The sequence below is a fragment of the Gymnoscopelus braueri genome (assembly GCF_963280865.1).
Source record: "Gymnoscopelus braueri genome assembly, chromosome: 9".
NCBI classification, from domain to species: Eukaryota; Metazoa; Chordata; class Actinopteri; order Myctophiformes; family Myctophidae; genus Gymnoscopelus; species Gymnoscopelus braueri.
This window is the reverse complement of record NC_137610.1, coordinates 45,204,687-45,225,319: the sequence shown is the minus strand read 5'-3', so window position 1 is coordinate 45,225,319 and position 20,633 is coordinate 45,204,687. Positions and strand designations below refer to the sequence as shown.

The 20,633-nt window shown below is 42.9% G+C and overlaps 2 protein-coding genes across 2 annotated transcripts; one reads left to right on the top strand and one right to left on the bottom strand.

Annotated features, from left to right (window-relative positions):
• Window positions 1-4,375: 4,375 nt before the first annotated feature.
• Window positions 4,376-19,785, bottom strand: LOC308091483 (uncharacterized protein). Its single transcript, XM_080437122.1, has 3 exons — window positions 19,757-19,785; window positions 5,997-6,148; window positions 4,376-4,762 (listed from the first exon to the last, which is right to left on the bottom strand). The coding sequence occupies exons 2-3, from the start codon at window positions 6,095-6,097 to the stop codon at window positions 4,444-4,446; spliced, it is 420 nt and encodes a 139-aa protein (XP_080293248.1). The 5' UTR covers window positions 6,098-6,148; window positions 19,757-19,785; the 3' UTR covers window positions 4,376-4,443.
• On the top strand, window positions 16,329-18,540 carry LOC308091801 (chemerin-like receptor 1). The gene is made up of 2 exons (XM_080437526.1): window positions 16,329-16,398; window positions 17,200-18,540. The coding sequence occupies exon 2, from the start codon at window positions 17,206-17,208 to the stop codon at window positions 18,337-18,339; it is 1,134 nt and encodes a 377-aa protein (XP_080293652.1). The 5' UTR covers window positions 16,329-16,398; window positions 17,200-17,205; the 3' UTR covers window positions 18,340-18,540.
• Window positions 19,786-20,633: the final 848 nt, after the last annotated feature.

The following is a 20,633-nucleotide window of genomic DNA, read 5'->3' as shown; positions in this document are numbered from 1 at the left end:
AGCAGTATATCATTAGTAGCAATTTATGTGTGGCCCTGGATGTGTCACAGCATGCAATTAACTTACCTATTTTGACCATCAAGTCATCCATAGAGATCTGAAACTGGGAAAAATCTTCTTCAGCGATTACTCTGTGGTTGTGGAGATACGGGCAGCCGTTCAGCAGTTGCATCATGAAGTAACGTGCCTCTGGTTCAGAGACTGTAGATAGAACACAAGACAATGTTGGCATCATTATTATTATAACCCTCAGAGGACATGGAATTTACAAACCCAATAAATCACAATGAAGATTGGGGTTTGTCCAGTGAAGCCATTTTAAAAACATAGCCAGCAGGCTTTAAATAAATGAAAATAGACTACAGTAGGCTACAACAGGGGTCCTTAAGGGGGTCCCCAGATAAATCATTTGTTAGTGAGGAACCAGAAATGGACCCTCATGGGGCTGTAACTCTGAGAAGTGTACAGATTGAACCAAATGGACCCCGGTAACTCTCAGAGTTACGGGGGTCCACGGACCAATAAAGGGATTCGCAAAGTGGGGTCCGGGGACCCACCATATATACACATCAGCTATTATTTTTTTTATATCTTCAATTGTTTTGAAAATGTTGGACATTTTTCATGTCTGGAGTCTTAACTTGACATAGCCTTGGATGAAGACTATCATAGTCTATGATATCTATGATTCATAGATATGTTTTCGATTCGGACATTTGCAGATACGAAAGTCAGACTCTATAAAATACATTGATGATTCTTGATCAAAGGCTAAACTTGATACAAACCATGAGCTATAATGCAATATATTATTGGGACAATAATTCAAACAGACAGGAAATGACTTTAACGGCAGCCAAGCAGGACAACAGTAACAAAGCAGAGACAAATGAAAATGCAATAGCCTTAGAAGCCCATAGGGAGAAAACTCCTTAAGTGTGATTATTAGATATAAAATGTAAACAAATTAGTCTTGGATCAAGACTATCATAGATGCATTTTATCGTTTTACATTTGCATATCCATGATAAAAGTCAAGACTCGATAAAATACATCTATGACAGTCTTGACTCTTGATCCAAGGCTATAAACACAAATATCATACTCTTCGTCTGCAGATCTCCAGGACCAAGAACATGAAGTTGTCATCCTCGAAGGAGCCGTGGAAGCCCACGATGTTCGGGTTGTCCAGGCTCTTGTGTATGGTGATCTCCGAGGCCATCTTTCTTCATCTGGTGCGGCTTCAGGATCACGGACTTGGCCACGATCTTGCAGGTGAACACCTGGCTTGTTTTCATGTTGGTGATCTCGCAGCACATGGAGAAGCCCCCAATGCCCATGAACCGGCCCTTCTGGTACCTCTTCTTGGTCCGGGGGTCCACCAGCACGTCTGAGATCTCCTTCAGGGGGGCCATTTATAAGCAGTGTCAAGCACCTGCGCCATACTATATGTGTCAGCCGAGTGCGACGTAATCCTTTAATCGCCAATTGTTTTGTGACGGATTGATCGAATACTAGTTCAATACAAGGTCAGCTAAGAGGATTTTAAACCCAAGAAAGGGTCCGTGTATTTTTCGTCCATTTGAATTTTATATTTGATAAATGAAATTCGGAAAACAGTCCATTTTCTAAATACCATTTAGAAATGGTTAAATAAAACTTAAACATGACAAAGCAAGCAGACCCACAAATTAAAATATGGAGATAAGAGGTTTCTCCATTGGTTCATGGGCAGCGCCCACTGTCTAGTACAGATAAGCGAGTTCTGGTCCTGTATCCACAGGGACATTGCGGGCAGGGATGTACCAGAGGGACCAGACTGCAGCCTGACTGTTATATTACAGCAAATCACCGCTTTTCTTGCAACAAAGCCGTCCGAGAGGTCCCTCGTACGCAAAAGTGAGAGCAAACACTTTGTCATGTCCTCTCAAATATCTGTGTTCAGATTTCACCCCAAGCTGCGAATGGCCTTGTGTCTCTCAGCTGATCACTGAACTTATCTTTATGAATTGTGATAACTAATAATGGTTATGCTGACCAGTGGTAAACACCAGTGGTAAACACCACCGTCTGTTTTACCGTTACATTTATATTGTATTATTATTACTCAACTACTGTTTTGAGCTACTTTTACTGTACTTGAGTATGTACATTTTATAATACTTGATATTTCTACTCCACTACATTGCAGAGGCAAATATTGAACTTTTCTATTCAGGATGATGATCCAGCGACTGTCCGACTTTGAGACCTTGTATTTTCTATTCCCCTACAATTATTTTAGAACTTCTGCTCTATGAAATGGATTCTGGGGGGGGGGGGGGGGGTAGGGGGGGGGCGGGCTGTGAGGAAGCTTCCCCAGTCTTCTCCAGGTCATCAGCTTCCTAGCGGCCAGGTGGGGGCCATTCAAAAGACTGGCTCATTTATGGCCATTCTACATTTGAAAAAAATATATATTTATATCTTATATTATACGCACTCTACTGCAACGCACTCTACTCTGGCCTGCCAAAGAAAACAACTGACAGATTACAACTTGTTCAAAATGCGGCAGCCAGAATTTTAACTAAAACCAGGATGAGAGAACATATCACTCCAGTTCTTGCTTCACTACACTGGCTCCCGGTTGTTTTTAGGATTGATTTTAAAATTATTTTAATAGTTTATAAAGCTCTAAATGGTCTGGCACCTTCCTACCTCTCTGACTGCCTAGAGAGATACGTTCCAAACCGGGCCCTCAGGTCTTCAAGTGCTGACCTGCTCGAGGTGCCTACAATGACATATAAAAAATACGGTGAAGCAGCATTCTGCTTTTACGGACCGACAGTGTGGAATAAACTCCCATTACACTTAAGACAGGCAGCCTCTGTCGATAGCTTTAAAGCACAGCTCAAGACCTATTACTTCACTCTTGCTTTTAGCTGATTCTTTGGTTGATTTTTAATTCCTCACTGTATTCCCTATTTTAATGTTGTTTTATGCCTTTGCTTTTGCCTTTGCTTTTATTTTATTTTATTTTATTTTTGTTTGCTTTATTGTTAAATTGGTTCTAACTAATTGTATTCTTGCTCTGTAAAGCACTTTGAGCTGCATTTCATGTCATGAAAGGTGCTATACAAATAAAGTTTATTATTATTATTATATAAATATGATATAATTTATGTTATATCACATACTATAATACAACATATAACATTATAATATAATAATAATAATTATATTTAATAATATAATACATTACATCATTAATACATATTATATTATATAATATACATTATAATACATATTATAATATATAATATATAACATTTTATTGCAATAATTAATATAATATATAATTAATTTATATATATATATATATAATAATGCATAACAAATGTTATGCAATGTTATGGATTCCCCTTTTCTGTCTCCATCAGCTGTAGATTCTGTGGAGATTCAAGGAATGAATCCGTCGTCCACAGAAAGATGATGAGAAGCAAATCCAGTGAAAATCTGGCAAAAATGTTGCCGTGATTACGGGAGCTAATTCGCGTGCGACTGTCCATCTCGGCGTCTAGACTAGGTATCTCACCCAGCTCTCTCTCAGCACATGCTCTTGTCTCTTTCTCCCAATGCAGGTATTGATCTGGAGAACATCGTCTACTACATAGATGACACCCACTATTTTGTCATGACTGCTAAAAGGAAGAGCCTGCTGAACAAGGGGGTCATCAAACAGGTGAGCGAATCAACATTACTTTTGCAACCCCACTTTGCGAATCCCTTTATTGGTCCGTGGACCCCCGTAACTCTGAGAGTTACCGGGGTCCATTTGGTTCAATCTGTACACTTCTCAGAGTTACAGCCCCGAATCCCTTTACGAATCCCTTTATTGGTCCGTGGACCCCCGTAACTCTGAGAGTTACCAGGGGCCATTTGGTTCAATCTGTACACTTCTCAGAGTTACAGCCCCATGAGGGTCCATTTCTGGTTCCTCACTAACAAATAATTTATCTGGTGACCCCCTTAAGGACCGCTGGGGGTCCCCGGACCCCACTTTGAGATCCCCTGTTGTAGCCTACTGTAATCTATTTTCATTTATTATATACCAGAGGCACGTTACTTTATGATGCAAATGCTGAACGGCTGTCCGACCTTGTATTTTCTATTCCCCTACAATTATTTTAGAACTTTAATTCTGCTCTATGAAATGGATTCTGAGGGGGGCGGGCTGTGAGGAAGCTTCCCCGGTCTTCTCTAGGTCATCAGCTTCCTAGCGGCCAGGTGGGGGGGGGGGGGTCAGTGAGGAAGCTCCCCCGGTCATCAGCTTCCAAGCCAAATAACACTACATCTCTCAACACAGCCCCCCATGCTGAAGACTTTGTGACCCCTCCTAGGATTACTACACTCAAGCTAGAAAACCTTTCGCTGACCCCAGCCCTACAGCTGGTCCACGCTATGTCAGCAGAGCGCCAGGAGACTGACTGTCCAGAACCTGAGCATGGAAGAGGAGCTGAGGTCGGCCACAGCGTTGGCTGAGACACCGGTGTCATTCAGGAACACCATGCCGCTGGCGGGCCTCATCGGCCGGGGGAGGCCACGTTGGTGGCCGTACGGCCGGGGGAGGCCACGTTGGTGGCCGTACGGCCGGGGGAGGGCTGTGGCTCTACAACAGCCACCAGCTGTGGAGGCCTGGCTGCCTTGGCAGAGCGCCGGTCGCCAGCAGAGATCTTCACCACGGCTTTGGGCAGCGTGGTGGACACCCGACATGGACGATGCTCTGTGGGGAGAACGTGGAGAGGAAGCGTTCACTAGACACCACCATCATGACATTTGACTTCATCATTAACTGCTCAGGATTGGCATTTAAAGGAGTAGTTTACCAAAAAAAAATACTTATTTTCTATCAATTACACACCCTATGAAGCCTTGAATTCATGGATTTTTTTTTGTCTCATTCCTAAGCCAATAATTTTACCGTCTCCTACCGGCTAATGTATCCGGTAGGAGACACAAAGCAGACTCTTTGCGTCTCCTAACTGAAATACACACGGTCAAATTATTGGCTTAGGAATGCAACAACAAAAAACCATGTCCATGAGAAATTTATCATAATAAAAATAAGTAATTTCTTGGGTGAACTATTCCTTTAAGATAGGCAAAGGGACAGTGCCCTCAATACCCTCATACCTGACCAACTACTTCTCCATAGTGAGTGACACCCACAGCCACTAGAGGGAGCAGCCATGATCTGGTACCCCCACATTTAGAACAAACATGGGGGGGGGGGAAACGTTCTACTACTCTGCAAACAATATATCTCTGCCGTCGGGCAGAAAACAGCCAACTCCAAAATGTTCATTTTATAGGAAATTAAAAAACAAAAAAATGTTGGTTTAGGAGGAGTTGGGAGGTTTTGTTCATCATTGATAACAGCTGAATGGACCTCCAAGCTCACAATGATGTTGAGGTCAAAAGGGTGTGGAGCCTGGAGTCAGCAAAACCAGCTAACTCCACCCCCCCCTTGGTGGAGTTCGCTGGCACCATCCAATAAAGGATGTGAATCACAGGTTTCTTTCAAAACTGAAAGAAACCTGTAAAAAATTATATATCTCAGGAGACCACAAGGGGAGCTAAATGCAACTTTCCATAGAAAGGGTATCATTCACTGTCACAGTTCTCTTTTTCTCCTTTGTACATTGCACAGTGTTTTGCATTTGTTGATGATAAAAAGTAGTGTAAACTCTGACGTATGGATTAAAGCAAAAATAAAATGTCACGACTGAATCTTTTTTTATGTCCTAATGTGTCATTTATGAAACAGTATGAAAGGAGCCCTCCACACTAGCGCTGATTCCTAAACAATTAAACACAATATGTAAACCTTTGCTTTTATCTGAAATATCCAAGACCAGCATTTATTTGAACAAAATCACATCAGTTACAACAGCACCTTTAAAAACAATCAACTTTATTTCTTGTATATAAGACACCAAAAAGGTTTAAAAACCTACCCAGATAACATACGGTAGGCCTTCTGCTCGATCGCCTTCAGCCATACCATGTGGACGTTGTCGATCTTGGACACAAAGTCGTCCAGTCTGTGCATCATCATCCTGAAGACGGTCCAAGTGGTTTCCACTAGGAAGGCAATGATGGATTTAGCCTAAAAACAATGGAACATTAACACATTAAAACTGGGAAAGCACCCATCTCCTTTTAGCCATATTCTATTCTTTGGCTATTCAAACATAGCAAATATATAAGCTCATAGCACGGCAGTGACACGCTGCAACATATACTGTGTATGAAAATAATTGATGCAACGCAATTATTGTGGGCTTGCAGATCTGCTACTGAACACTTTTGTATGTAGGGCTTAAAAAGGGATGAAACCGTTCGTTTTCTGGTTTAAAGTTTAAAAACTACAGCAGTGTAGAAACAGCAGGTCATTTCATAATATTACAGTACAAGCACTAAGCACACTGGATATACACAGTGGGCACTTGTTAAATTGGCCGTTTTTCAAATAAGACCAATTTCTTATTTTTTTTAAGCAACGCAAAGTATACATGATTTGAACATCACGGTACATCATAATCAGACCTGAATTCGATCATTAAGGCATGTCCATGTGCTTTGACAAGTCATCAAATCTAAATCCAACACACCCAATAGTGTAGAATGTAAATACAACGCATCATTATCCATGTTTAATTTAAATCCAGCACAGCCATTAGTGTTCAATTTAAATCCAACCATAAAGTCTTTAGTTCAACCACTAACGAACCGTTGCAACCAGACAACCACACAATACACATTTTAACGTTTATACCTTCGTTTTATTTACCTACAAACGTTTCTCCATCGTCAGTTTACAACCAGCCATGACACTCAGGGGGAGTTTTAGTAGATCTACAAGATCACAGCGCCTAGCAATGCGTCGCGTTGAGAGCTTGTAGATCTGCCGTTTCTCTCCCTCTCGTTTCTTTCCGTCGTAGGACGAACAGCTACAATGATTTACACTGTTAGCGTAAAGGTGAATTAAACAGACATTTAATCAACTTCAAGGTTTCCCAACCAGGTAACATAATGTTTGAACTTCTGTCTGTCTGTCTGTTCCTCTCTATGGTCCCTCTCAAACAAACTGCAGCAACCAGAAGTTCAACTCTTTATATATCACATCCAGCCAATCACAAGGCTCTGTAGAGTGACGTCAGGCAAGAACCTCGCCCCCCATTGGCTGATATGGATGACCAACGGCAGACCCATAGAGAGACAGTTAACCACTTAAAGCAGGACTGACTTAAAGGGATAGTTCACCCAATCGATTAGTCACCCCATAGAGACTTGAATTCATGGATATTATTTTGTTTCTGTCGCATTCCCCTATTAAAGCTAATCATTTGTGACCAGTGGAACGCTAGGCAACGGTTCCGGTAAGAGATACAAAGGAGACTCTGTGTGTCTCCTACCGGAACCGCTGCCGGTCATCAAATTATTGGTGTTAGGTTTTATGCTATTTTTTATATAGTTTTAGAATTATATTTCACCTGTTTACAGGTCGAGGTGATTGATAGGTTATTTGTAGGTGGATAGGTCTCCCTAGTGGTTGTCAGGAGTTATTACATTTTACCTTTATTATTTATCTGTTCTATAAGTTTACAATCTTTTCTTGCGGTTATGGGACGGGAGAGTATTTTGTATATTTTAAGGGGATTTAGAGGTGATTTATTGATTAGTAATGTGTTCATGTTTCGACTGGGTTTTAGAGGTAGGACGCTCAAAAGCCGCCCTTGGGAGGGAATATTTTAATAGGACTCTGGAAGTACGTCACCAGTCCTTTATGCGCAGGCGCGTCTGTTACGTCCCTCAGTGCGTTGTTTGCTGTTTAAGAAGCCGGACGGTTCATTGGTGAGCAGAGACGCTAATATGTTATAAATGTGTATAATTGTGATGTAGAGTACTATTATTATGTTCATATGAGTGGGTTATACGGTCTGTAATGTGTTCTGTTATTGATGTTTGTGTTTGTTTGTTTGTTTCTGTGCTTACAGTAAAATAACCTGCTTTGCTACCATCGCCATTGCTTGCGTCTAGCTATTAGCTAACCCAGGCTATTACTAACGCCTCGTGTGTGGAGTACACGGGCTGGTCATAGCATATACTGTGCACAGTTTAGGTAGAAGTGTGTTTGTATTTGTATGAGTGTGTTTGGTAAATAAATGACAAAAAGACAAGGTTGTTATTTATTGGGTTTATTTGTAGTATGGTTGAGTGGTTTTCACTGACGATCCGGATTAAACAGTACCCTGTGCGGAGGGGTTTATACAGGTTAATGTAGTTAGTCTCGTATATCCGTACAGTTATTTTACATAAGTGGCCCGGTGCAAGCCACAGGTTAACAATTGACCAGCCCGTGCAGCGAGATTCGCACGGTTAAGTCCGTTGTTGCCAAAAAGAGCGGCGTCAGCCGTGTGATGAAGAGGAAGGACGCCCGTCCCTGCATCGAGAAGCAAGTACAGGCCCATCCGTTGCAGCGCCTACACGTCGCCGACAGTACAGCACCGCTGCGGACGGCGGGAGAGGAGTGGAGGACGCGCGCGCGTGGAGGACGGCGTGTTGATCAACGTCCTTATCCCTGAGCTCAATGTGCATTGTGTGATAACGTTGCTTGTGACCCTAACGTTGCTCGTAACAATAAGCTGGCGACGGCCAAAAAAGAGCCGTTTGTCAGTATTAAACTGTGTCGATCTGAGGTGCTTATGTGCATGAAAATACCTCAACAAAGAACGTGCACGCTAATGGGGGATGAGGTGTTTCTTGCTAAGCTAATGGGACAACGTGGTGTTTCTTGGCTCTGAGCTGACCTGCTAACGTTAGCTTTCATTAACTCTGCCACTGCTGCTTGCTCACGTTTTCATTGACTCTGCCACTGGTGCTAAAGCTAACTTGCATTGACACTGCTACTATTATCTGCTAAAGCTAATAACGCTACTCTTGAGTGTGCAATGCAAGCCGCCATCTTGGATCGGGGGGATTCTTCTCAAGGTGAGCACTGAAAAAGGGTAGCGCTCTTGCTAAGCTAGTTTCATTGACTGTTGCTACGCTAATTCTCTTTGACTGCCACCATTGTGTGAAGCTCACGTGCTAACGCTAACCTTGAGTGTACACTGCAAGCCGCCATCTTGGATCAAGGGGTCTCTTCTCAAGGTGAGCAGAGGAAAAAGGTAGTGTACGTTTCAGTGCACTGATTATATAGCTAGGATGTCACTTGATGACTTAAAAAAGAGGCGAACCACAGCACAGAGAGACTTCTCAAAGAGAGCTAATAAGATTGGTGATTCTCTGGACACATTTAGTGCGGATGAGATAAAAAGTGAACAGAGGGGGCTCAAGGCATGTTATGATGTATTGTGGGGAAGTACAGATGACTACCTGGGCGCCTTGGAGGAGGAAGCAGACACGGACTACAGCAAGGAGGTAACTGAAATGAAAGATAAAGGAGATAAATGTCGCACAAGGTTCAGGGAGACAATGGAGCAACTCAAAGACATATTATGGAGAGACACTGTGTCAGACAGATTTAATAAATTAAAAAATAGGCTAAGTAGTGAGTTTGACACAGCCAAAGGTCTGGAACAGAGTGAGATAACTCCTGAACAATATGAGGACGTGTGTAGGCGTTTGGAGACCGCTGTCACAGAACTTGAGGAGATAATGGACAAGTGGGCCCCCTTTGTCCCCAAGGATGAGGGGGGTGTATTGCGGGAGAGTCTCAAGGACAATGACCGAGAATTAAAGGAGGTTATTAAGACATTGAAGCGGCAAGTGCGTGGGTTTAGTGGAGGAAGTGAGACGCATGAGGACGCTTCCGAGATACACCCAGAGCCTGGGGTCCATGATCTCCCTGCTACGTTTCCTTTTGTTGATGGTGTGAAGGGTAAAGGAGATATGACCACCAACCCAAGCTTGCCACCATTCGCTGGTGTGGCGTCAGGGGGGCAGGACCACCAGTCTGGCGATATGCTAGGGGGTGGTGCATCGCTGTTTCATCCCCCAGGCCTGCCACCAATGCCATCGCTGCGGGACGCGAACATGATGCAGGATGCCCGGGTGCGAGGTATGTTGAGCAGCGGCGGAGTGGGGCGGGCGAGCGCTGTGCCCGGTGTCATGCCAGGCGCACAGGGCCCCACGATGAGGGCGGTGGCGCCAAAGTTGAAGCTGGTTCCTCTTAGCCTACCCAAGTTCCATGGAGAGAGGAGGAACTATTTCCGCTGGAGGGACAACTGGATTAAGCTGCAGAACCTGGCCGAGCCATCAGGCTTACCAGAACTACAATTGTTTCACTTGCTGGACAGTCTTGATAAAGCGGTGAAGGACGAGCTGAGACTGGATTATTGCCGTGACGCGATTGACGTTTTCCGTAGTTTGGATGATCGATACGGGGACGTGTCGCTTATCGCTGATGACATTGTAATGGAGTTACAAGAAATGCCGGCGGTGCGCGGAAATCAGCCAAGAGAGACATTACAGTTAATCCAAAAAGTGGAGCGTGCTTTGGATGACCTGACCGACTTGCAGTGTGGGGGGGCTGTCAACAATCCGTTGGTGGTCCGTGCTCTTGAAAGCAAGTTACCGCACGAATTACAAACACGGTGGCTTGTATTTCAATGTGACCCAATGAACAGGGTCACCGCGTTGAACCGCTTCAGTGGGCTTTTATATTTTCTACGTGGTCAGAAGATGGTCCTGACGCGGCAGGAGCAGTTGCAGGCTGGGCAACCGGACAATGCCAGGGCAAGTGAGCCGAAGCCTCGCAGCAAGCCAGGAGACAAACCGCAGGAGCGGCGTGCGTTTACCAGGGCAACAGTGAGCGGGGAAGAGGGCAGCTCATCGCAGGACCCTTGTGTGGCGTGCGGAGAGAATCGTCATACTGGACAGTTGTATCGGTGCAGGACCTTTAGGAAGGGCAGTGTGGCTGAGAAGAGGGCGCTAGCAAAGAAGGCCAGAGTGTGCTTTAAGTGCCTGGATCCACATGATGGGTCTTGCCTAAGAAACTTTTTGTGCAGAAATGAGGAGTGCAAAAGGGGCGAGGCTCCATCGGATCATCACTACATGCTTTGCTTCAAAACGCAACCTTCTAGTGACACTGTGCCCACGGACAATGCAAAGGGGAGTGTTGCTAAGGGGGGAGCTAACGGGGAGAGTAAGAGGAACCCCCGGGGCCCAACGGCGGAACAAGAGGCCATGTTTGCTGAGGCAAACCTGTCACCAGAGCAGTTGGCTGTAGTTCGCAAAGCCATAACGAACAAAGTGTCCTCAACGGTGTGTGCGGACAGTGGGAGGCCAGAAGATGGCCCAGTTCTCCTAATGTTACTCGACGTCACGACTAAACGGGGGGACTGGGTGGGTGCTTTAATTGACCTAGCCTCGGACACGAATTATGTTACCCACCAGGCGGCAGAAAGACTGGGATTGGATGGTGAGCCCGTTACGCTGGTCGTGCATGGTGTGGGTGGGATGGAGACCAAGGTCAAGACAAAGAGGTACTCTGTGGGCCTGAAGGTGGAAATGGAGAAGGGCACTTTGCACAGTTACGACATGATCTGTTATGGACTTGACGAGATTGCCAAAGTGAACTATACAGTGGACTCAGAGCGTTTAGAGGGGTTCTTTCCAGATGAGGTCCAGCCAGGGGATCTGAGGCGTCCACTCAAAGTGGAGATGCTCATTAGTGCCCGAGAGGGTCGTCTCGCCCCTAAATGGATGGGGAGGTGCGGTGATCTTGTTCTATGGGACGGCCCACTGGGGAAGACCGTCAGTGGGGCGCATCCTGATCTGTGCGAGGATGTGGAGAGAGCAGCGCACACTCATTTTGCCTGGTCCATGAGATCGGAGACCGTAAGAGTCAAGATTCCCCAGGACCATCCAGAGCAAGGCAGTGTGAGGGTTACGACTACAGCTGCCTGCAACGCGGGGGTCGTGTCAGAGGGCATAGCTGATCCTGCAGACGAGGCTGCGGAGGAAGTGCCGTTGGAGGGCACGGCGGAGGCTGCAGAGGAGACGGTCAGGGTGGCTGCTCCTGCAAAAGAGGTCGGGGAGGAGACCTATGCCGGCCCACACTCTGGCACCATGCCGGTGTGGAGCGTCGTGAATAGCAGCCAGGAGTGCCGCAAGCTGCCCTGGGCCCAGACTAGTCACGGTGGGAGGCTTGGAATGACGGAGACGACTCCAGCCCGGTCTGGTCACAGTGGGAGGCCAGATGCAGCGGAGTATGAACAGGAGACACTGGTTCTGCCGGAGCTGCTCGGGGAGGACTCCGTGTGGCACATCGTGGGGTCCACGCCAAAAACAGCTGTGGATTCTCTTGCCGTGGCGTCCGAGGATGGACTGCAGAAGTTGCGAGGAGCGGTTCTCGGGAGCCAGGTGGACCTAACGAGGAGCCACATCTTATCTGTGCTCTGTGGGGCCGTGGGCTATGTCCGCAGAATTCTGCACGTCTGGGGGCATGGCAGGACCAGCTCTCTGGGGCAGTGGGAGGCTGTGCTCTCAGGCAAGGAGCGTGAGGCGGCGGTCCTACAAATCTCTCAAATGAGAGGCCGATCGGAGCAAGAGTCAGAGTCCTGGAAGACTCAGTGGACATTATTACACCCAACTCGTTGCTGTTGGGCCGGGTGGGACCCATGGGAGGTACCCAGGGTTTGGATTTCCACCTACCCTTTCTGTCGACTTCGGGCAGTCCATCTTCGATGGCCAGGGAGTCATCCGGGACGTGAAAGTGCAGACTCGTCCGAGTCTGGCCATCAGCTGGTTCCAGATGAGGAAAGACGGGGTGTCGTGGCCATCCACCATCCTCCACAGAGACGTGCCGAGGCTGGTGGTTCTCATCCCATTTGAAGACCAACAATAAGTTGGGAAGTCCTCAGTGGGAATACCCATAAGGACTGGATAATTGTGTGTGTATTTCGTTTTCATTTGACCTAGTGGGTATTCCTTGAGGCGGCTGAGTGGTTAGAGGGTAAACCAGCACTCAGTGAGGGGCAAGGCGGTGGTGCCGACCTCCTAGATGTTAAAAGTAAAATATATTTGCTTCATAAAAGTAAACGTCTTCTTCTTTGAGTGCCTTCATACGGTTGGCTTTAAATTTTGAGGTGCAGCTCAAGAGCATGTTTATTGATGTGTGTGTTTATTGTTCGAGGACTTACGAGGTTATGTGTGGCCTCTTCGGTTTGCTAAACCTATAGCCCAAGTGGGAGGTGTTAGGTTTTATGCTATTTTTTATATAGTTTTAGAATTATATTTCACCTGTTTACAGGTCGAGGTGATTGATAGGTTATTTGTAGGTGGATAGGTCTCCCTAGTGGTTGTCAGGAGTTATTACATTTTACCTTTATTATTTATCTGTTCTATAAGTTTACAATCTTTTCTTGCGGTTATGGGACGGGAGAGTATTTTGTATATTTTAAGGGGATTTAGAGGTGATTTATTGATTAGTAATGTGTTCATGTTTCGACTGGGTTTTAGAGGTAGGACGCTCAAAAGCCGCCCTTGGGAGGGAATATTTTAATAGGACTCTGGAAGTACGTCACCAGTCCTTTATGCGCAGGCGCGTCTGTTACGTCCCTCAGTGCGTTGTTTGCTGTTTAAGAAGCCGGACGGTTCATTGGTGAGCAGAGACGCTAATATGTTATAAATGTGTATAATTGTGATGTAGAGTACTATTATTATGTTCATATGAGTGGGTTATACGGTCTGTAATGTGTTCTGTTATTGATGTTTGTGTTTGTTTGTTTGTTTCTGTGCTTACAGTAAAATAACCTGCTTTGCTACCATCGCCATTGCTTGCGTCTAGCTATTAGCTAACCCAGGCTATTACTAACGCCTCGTGTGTGGAGTACACGGGCTGGTCATAGCATATACTGTGCACAGTTTAGGTAGAAGTGTGTTTGTATTTGTATGAGTGTGTTTGGTAAATAAATGACAAAAAGACAAGGTTGTTATTTATTGGGTTTATTTGTAGTATGGTTGAGTGGTTTTCACTGACGATCCGGATTAAACAGTACCCTGTGCGGAGGGGTTTATACAGGTTAATGTAGTTAGTCTCGTATATCCGTACAATTGGCTTAGGAATGCAACAAAAACAAAAAAATATCCATGAATTCCTCTACAGTAGACAGACATAGAGGATCTGGTATGAGGGTTCTGGGGCTTGAGTGGTTAATGCAAACAGTGTTGTTGTTTTTTTTTGCATCTCAGTTAAACTTTGACATTTAAATGTGTGTGAAGCATTTCAATGTCTACAATAGCCTACCCGTCGTTGCTTACCTTCACTATCACGGGGACGTCCCGTAGCTCCTACATGACCATTGAGGCTTCACCCTAGCTGAGGTCACCATGAAGGCCCAATTATGTGCTGACCTTGGCTTCAGGACATCACAAGGCAAAGGAGGGCGAGCAGTGAGCGCAGAGCAACACTGACCTCAGGTGGTCGTTCAGTGAACTGAACACTGCTCTGGTTTTCTGCTGCGACATTACAAAGTCTAAACCAGTTGTGCTATAAACACGCCCCCTTCTGTGGCCAACGCGGAAGTGCCTCTGCCTACAACCCTGGCCCTCTTTCTGTTTATTGGGGCTGTAGATGAAAATACATCAAGTGCTGCAGTATTCTGCAAAAATTGCTCAGTGGTGGTGAAGAAGGGAACTTTCAGACAAACCACAAATGTGTGATAGATCCTTAACTTACAGGAAGTATAACACGGGAAGCTCTGACGAACGTTTGCTGTGTACATAGCAATAGTCCGGGAGCCAGGCCCAGCCCTCAGGATGTTCTCTGCTAACTTTTTTTCACTATTATTTCCTGTTAGCATATACCTTGGGCCATCACAACAAGTTCATACCGAACACCCCCAACTCGGGGCCGTTTGGTCTCGGGGGCCCCCAAACCCCTTTTTTATGTCTCTGGCGAAATTATGTTAATGGTAATATAAATTTACAAAAATAATATAATTTGTATATAATTTGTCTTACACATGAAATTTGGCATGGAGTATCCTGACACATAGGGATAAGTAGCAAAATAGGATGCTGGTGCTTGCTACCATTGTATTTCAAAATATCACCCACAACATCTCCAGAAACACAACAAAAAAAAACTGTCCGCTTGACAAATTCTCATCAAATATGATTATTTTCCAACACTTTATGGTGAATATAATTACCTCTCTTGTATATAGAAAACTTCCCACATTCATAAGCTTCAATTTGAGCCCAAGATTACCTTTCTATCTTAGAAATTACTGTTTCTGAAGCCATAATACTGCACTATACCTCAAATCAGAGAAAATTTAATATTCAGTCAGTAGCTTTCCAGAAGCCTAGAATGTAACAATAGGTTCATATGTACTGCTAAAACTGTTATCTTAAGTTTGAAATATGAAAAGTGAATAATCCAGCAGGAAAACAAATGCTTTTAAATGGATTTGCGCAAAATAGTCCTGTCCTGTCCTGTCATGTCCTGTCCTGTCCTGTAGATAGGTAGTTATATTCACCATAAAGTGTTGGAAAATAATCATATTTGATGAGAATTTGTCAAGCAGACAGCAATTTGTTTGTGTTTCTGGGGTGATATTTGTGGGTGATATTTTGAAATACAATGGTAGCAAGTACCAGAATCCTTTTTTGCTACTTACCCCTATGTGTCCATGCCACATTTCATATGTGTAAGACAATTTATGTCATTTTAGTAAATTAATATTTCTATTAACATAATTTTGCCAGAGAAATGTACCAAAAAAAGTGGTTTTGGGGCCCCTGAGACCAAACGGCGCCGAGTTGGGGGTGTTCAGTATGAACTTGTGATGGCCCAAGGTTGCCTATATGCAAACAGGAAATAATAGTGAAAAAAAGTTAGCAGAGAACATCCTGAGGGCTGGGCCTGGCTCCCGGACACATGGATCAAATGAAAGCTCAATTTTATGTTAATGTTATTAATGAGAGTCCACTACAATGTTGTTTTTTCCCCAACAAATTTCAGACATTCTCAAGCATGCATTATTTTGTGCACTTTAGATGCAACACATTAAAACATGAAGTTCATAAAATGTACAGATTCTGCAACATAGTTAGTCATACTTCTCTCTTTTATCTTTTTGTCATCGGCTTCCTACCACAGAATGAAAGAACGTAGTTATTTTTGTTATTATTTTTGGGTTAGTTAGTTATATGTTTTTTTTGTTTTTGTTTTTATAAATAACAAATATGAGAGCTACTGTCATTTCTCCTTCCATCCCTGCGTATGGCTGACGTGATGTCAGACATTTCATCACACCTTATTAGAGATAAGAGTGCTGAGGACAGCATTCACTGACTACATGTTTGAAGAAGTCACTTCTCTGGTTCAACACATTGAAACTGGTATTTATTCTTCTTTTATTTATCTAAACAGTCAGAATAAGGAATAATAGCTATTTAACACTTATTGTAACATAAATATCCAGTGGTGTAAAGTAACTAAGTACATTTACTCAAGTACTTTACTTAAGTACAATTATGAGGTACTTTTAATTTACTGGAGTATTTTAAAATTTCTATACTTTTACTTCTACTCCATTACATCTCAGAGACAAACATTGTACTTGTACTCCACTACAATTATTTGAAAACTTTAGTTACTAGTTACTTTGTAGATTTTGATTATTATTACGAAACATACATTAACCACTTCAGCCCTATTTAAACTTTGGCTTTTTGAAAATAGCAGATCTACAAGCTCACAATGCATCGCATCGCGACGCATTGTGAGCTATTTTCAAAAGATTTTTATACATTTGAAAACTTGGAACTTGGAAATGGGACATTCTGCATAATGTGTACTTTTACTTTTGCACTTAAAGTATATTTAGATAGTTGATACCAATACCTTTGTACTTTTACTCAAGTAAATTTAGTTTACCGGACTTTTACTTGTTTTACATTATTTCTACATTGCAGTATTGATACTTTTACTTAATAAAACATTTGAGTTCTTTTTTCACCACTGTATATCACTAACATTGCCTCTAAATAAGGGTTGTAAATGTTGATGTGTGAAATGATTCATCAGGTGTATTTAGGACATTATAAATGGTTATGGAGTCTTACTGAACCATATGCAGGAAGACATTAAGACAATTAATAAATGGTGTAATAAAACAAAGCTTTGTTTTGTTATTTTAGTTTTTTATGACCACGACTGCTGTCTATCACTATAAAACCATGGATCTGTCTGGAGGAAACAGCTCTTTCTGGGAGGACAATGACAGGGATGAACATGCTGAAGTCCACGAGGATGAACTCAAGAAATCCCTCAAGATCGTGTCCCTCACCATTTACAGCCTGGTCTTTGTGCTCGGCGTGTTGGGGAACGGAGTTGTCATCTGGGTGACGGGCTTCAAAATGAAGAAAACCGTCAACACTGTTTGGTATCTCAACCTCGCTGTGGCCGACTTCCTCTTCACAGCGTTCCTGCCCCTGAAAATCACAGAAACAGCTCTGGACAACCACTGGCCCTTTGGCAAATTTATGTGCAAACTGAACCCTACCGTTCTACACTTAAACATGTATGCCAGCGTCTACACTCTGATGGTCATCAGTGTTGACAGATGTATATGTGTGGTGTGGCCAGTGCGGGCCAAGAACCACCGCAGTGTCAGAAAGGCGTCTTGTGTGAGTCTGGGTGTCTGGGTACTGGCCTTGGCTCTCAGCTCCCCTTACTGCATCTTTCGGGACACACAGCCCTCCTTCCATGATAAGGACATCATCTGGTGCTCCGACAACTATGCACTCACCGATGACTACAGTCCACCTGCAGTGAAGCAGTTGTTTAAGTTTCGACTTGGGGCCATGATCATCACTCGCTTCCTCGTGGGATTCGTGGTCCCTTTCACCGTCATCGTCTCCTGCTATTCTGTGATCATCTACCGGCTCAGAAGGAATCAGTCTCTGAACAGCCACTCAGGTCGCCCCTTCAGAATCATAGCAGCTGTTATCACCACTTTTTTCCTTTGCTGGGCCCCCTTTCACATCATAGATCAGATTCAGTTGGTGAATATCTTGGTAACATATCACAGTGAAACGCTGCATAATGTGATCATCATTGGGTTACCCATAGCTGTCAGCCTGGCATGTCTCAACAGCTGCCTTAACCCAGTGTTGTACGTGTTCATGGGTCAGGATTTCAAGGATGTATTTCGCAAGTCTATCCTGAAAGTGATGGAGAAAGCCTTCACTGAAGAGCTGCCTCAGACCAACACTTACACAAACCCAGGGATCATCAGTCATAGCAAAGATAATCCCTTTTCTGAGGCACAGTTGTAGGGTTATTAGAATTGATTTTAATAAGCGCAATTGTAAAAAAAAAAATTTAAGTATTATTTGTAATCGTAGTCACAAAACCCATTTTAATTTTGTGTTGGCCATTGGTTTATCAAGATTTATGTTTAGCAGGCATATGATGATGAACACCAGCTTACAACTTAATTTAAGTTGTAATGGTTTATTATGATTTTGATTAGTTTATTATTATTTATTTTCATTATTATAATTTTTTTCACAGGAAAAAAAAAACCTGTGGGGAACAGTTTTATAATGTTTTATTTAAAATTCAGTTCATAAGAAATGCTGCTACAAGTGGGAGCTAATTATAATGCTGCATTTGATAGAACAAAACATTTGAGGATCTATTTTGTAAATTATTTGTATTATTAAAAAATTTCGTTCAGTTTATAAGAAATGCTGTTAAATGTAGGAGCTCCCTGCACTTACAGCATATAAAGTTTTATATAACCCGGTGTTTTCTTTATTATTATTTACAGTAGCTCTACTAGCCCCCAATAACTCACATCTGGCCATCAAATACCGCAGGACCTTTTTTATTGTGTAAAAAAGGCATATTTAGCAACCGGACAGAATGCCCCCGCCCACTGTAAAAAATATCGCAAAAATTGCTAAAACTATAGAAAGCAGTAAATGAAAAAAAAAATAACACTCATCTTTTATTTACTTTAATTACAAGCTAAAATATAAACCTTGGTTGTAAAAAAACAAAGTTGTCCTTTAAATGTTTTAAAGAACGCTGTTTTGTGTTACTGTACATTTTGACAATAAAAAAAAACAATTTAATTAATTAATGTTTTAATTGGCTCTTAATATTGGCTATCGGCCTCTTTGATCACTACTAATCGGTATCGGCGACGGTATTGAACATGAAAAACCCATATCGGTCGATCCCGATCAACTTTGAAGACAGCTGTCATCGAGGGCTATATAAAAAAACACAACTATTTTTTAACCTTTTTGAAAATGAAAATGTCTCACAAAAAAAATTAACAAATGTATAACTTTCTATACAGCTATTATAAAGCTATTATAAAGAAAATATACTTTGAAATTTGTACTTTTGAATCTTTGAATATTTTTAAAAGCAAGTACTTATTGGACTGAGCAACTTTCACTTTGAGTCATATATGACCAAGAGTGACTCAAATACTGAGAAACTTTCACTTTGAGTCATAATTAAGAGTGACTCAAACACTGAGTAGGACTTTGTCTACTACTGGGCATGTTCTGTATCCACCACTGCTGCAAAGCAAACTTATCCTAGCCTCACGCAGCCAGACTATCTCAGTGCGTGGATATGAGTCTGGTGCTTATTATAGAGATTGCTGGCTTTTCAGAGGACAGTGTTAGGATGTTGAGGTCAGGAGGAGATCATGTTCTACCAGTTCTACCTTACCAAACCAAACTAAGGAGCTTCGATAGTTGTGGTTTCTTTCCATTACTGTGACATCTTGATGAGACATCTTCTATCATGATGAGACAGTCCTTGCATAGTTGTGATGTAAGGCATGCCGATGGAACAATGGAAAAAGAAAGATTAGAGTCAAAACCATCATAGTGTACGTACATGATGAGTGATTAGATAAGGATAAAGGGCATGACAGGATTTAAAGGAATGCAGTGTCACAACTAATGTCATGCAAGGACTCCTAACTTTGATCAGAGGTGAGCAAATGTACTGTATAAGCTGGAGGTCTGATGGTGATTGTGGACCCCAGGCTGTGGAAAAAGGGTTTCCACTGATTATGATTGTAAAATCTTTTGAAAATAGCAGATCTACAAGCTCACAACAATGTGTCGCATCGCTTGTAGATCGACTATTTTCAAAAAGCCAAAGTTTAAATAGGGCTAAAGTGGTTAATGTATGTTTTGTATTAATAATACAAATCTACAAAGTAACTAGTAACTAAAGTTTTCAAATAAATGTTGCCTCTGAGATGTAGTGGAGTAGAAGTAAAAGAACTGAAAATGCAAAATAATTCGGTAAAGTAAAAATTCCTCAAATTTGTACTTAAGTACAGTACTTGAGTACATGTACTTACTTTCCACCACTGGTTCTGAGCACAAGTCTAGGTTACTGTAAGTTAAGATGAGATCATTACTCACCGGCTGCCACAGAGCTGAGGTCGAAAGAGAGAAGCACTTAAGTGTCTACATTGTGTAAATCACAAGCACATGGTTTTCTTATCGTAAATATGACGTTTTGCCAAATTCTTGCGTTTAATCCAGGTCCGTTGTTTTGCTTGTCAAGAGGCTTTAATAGAAAGCGGATT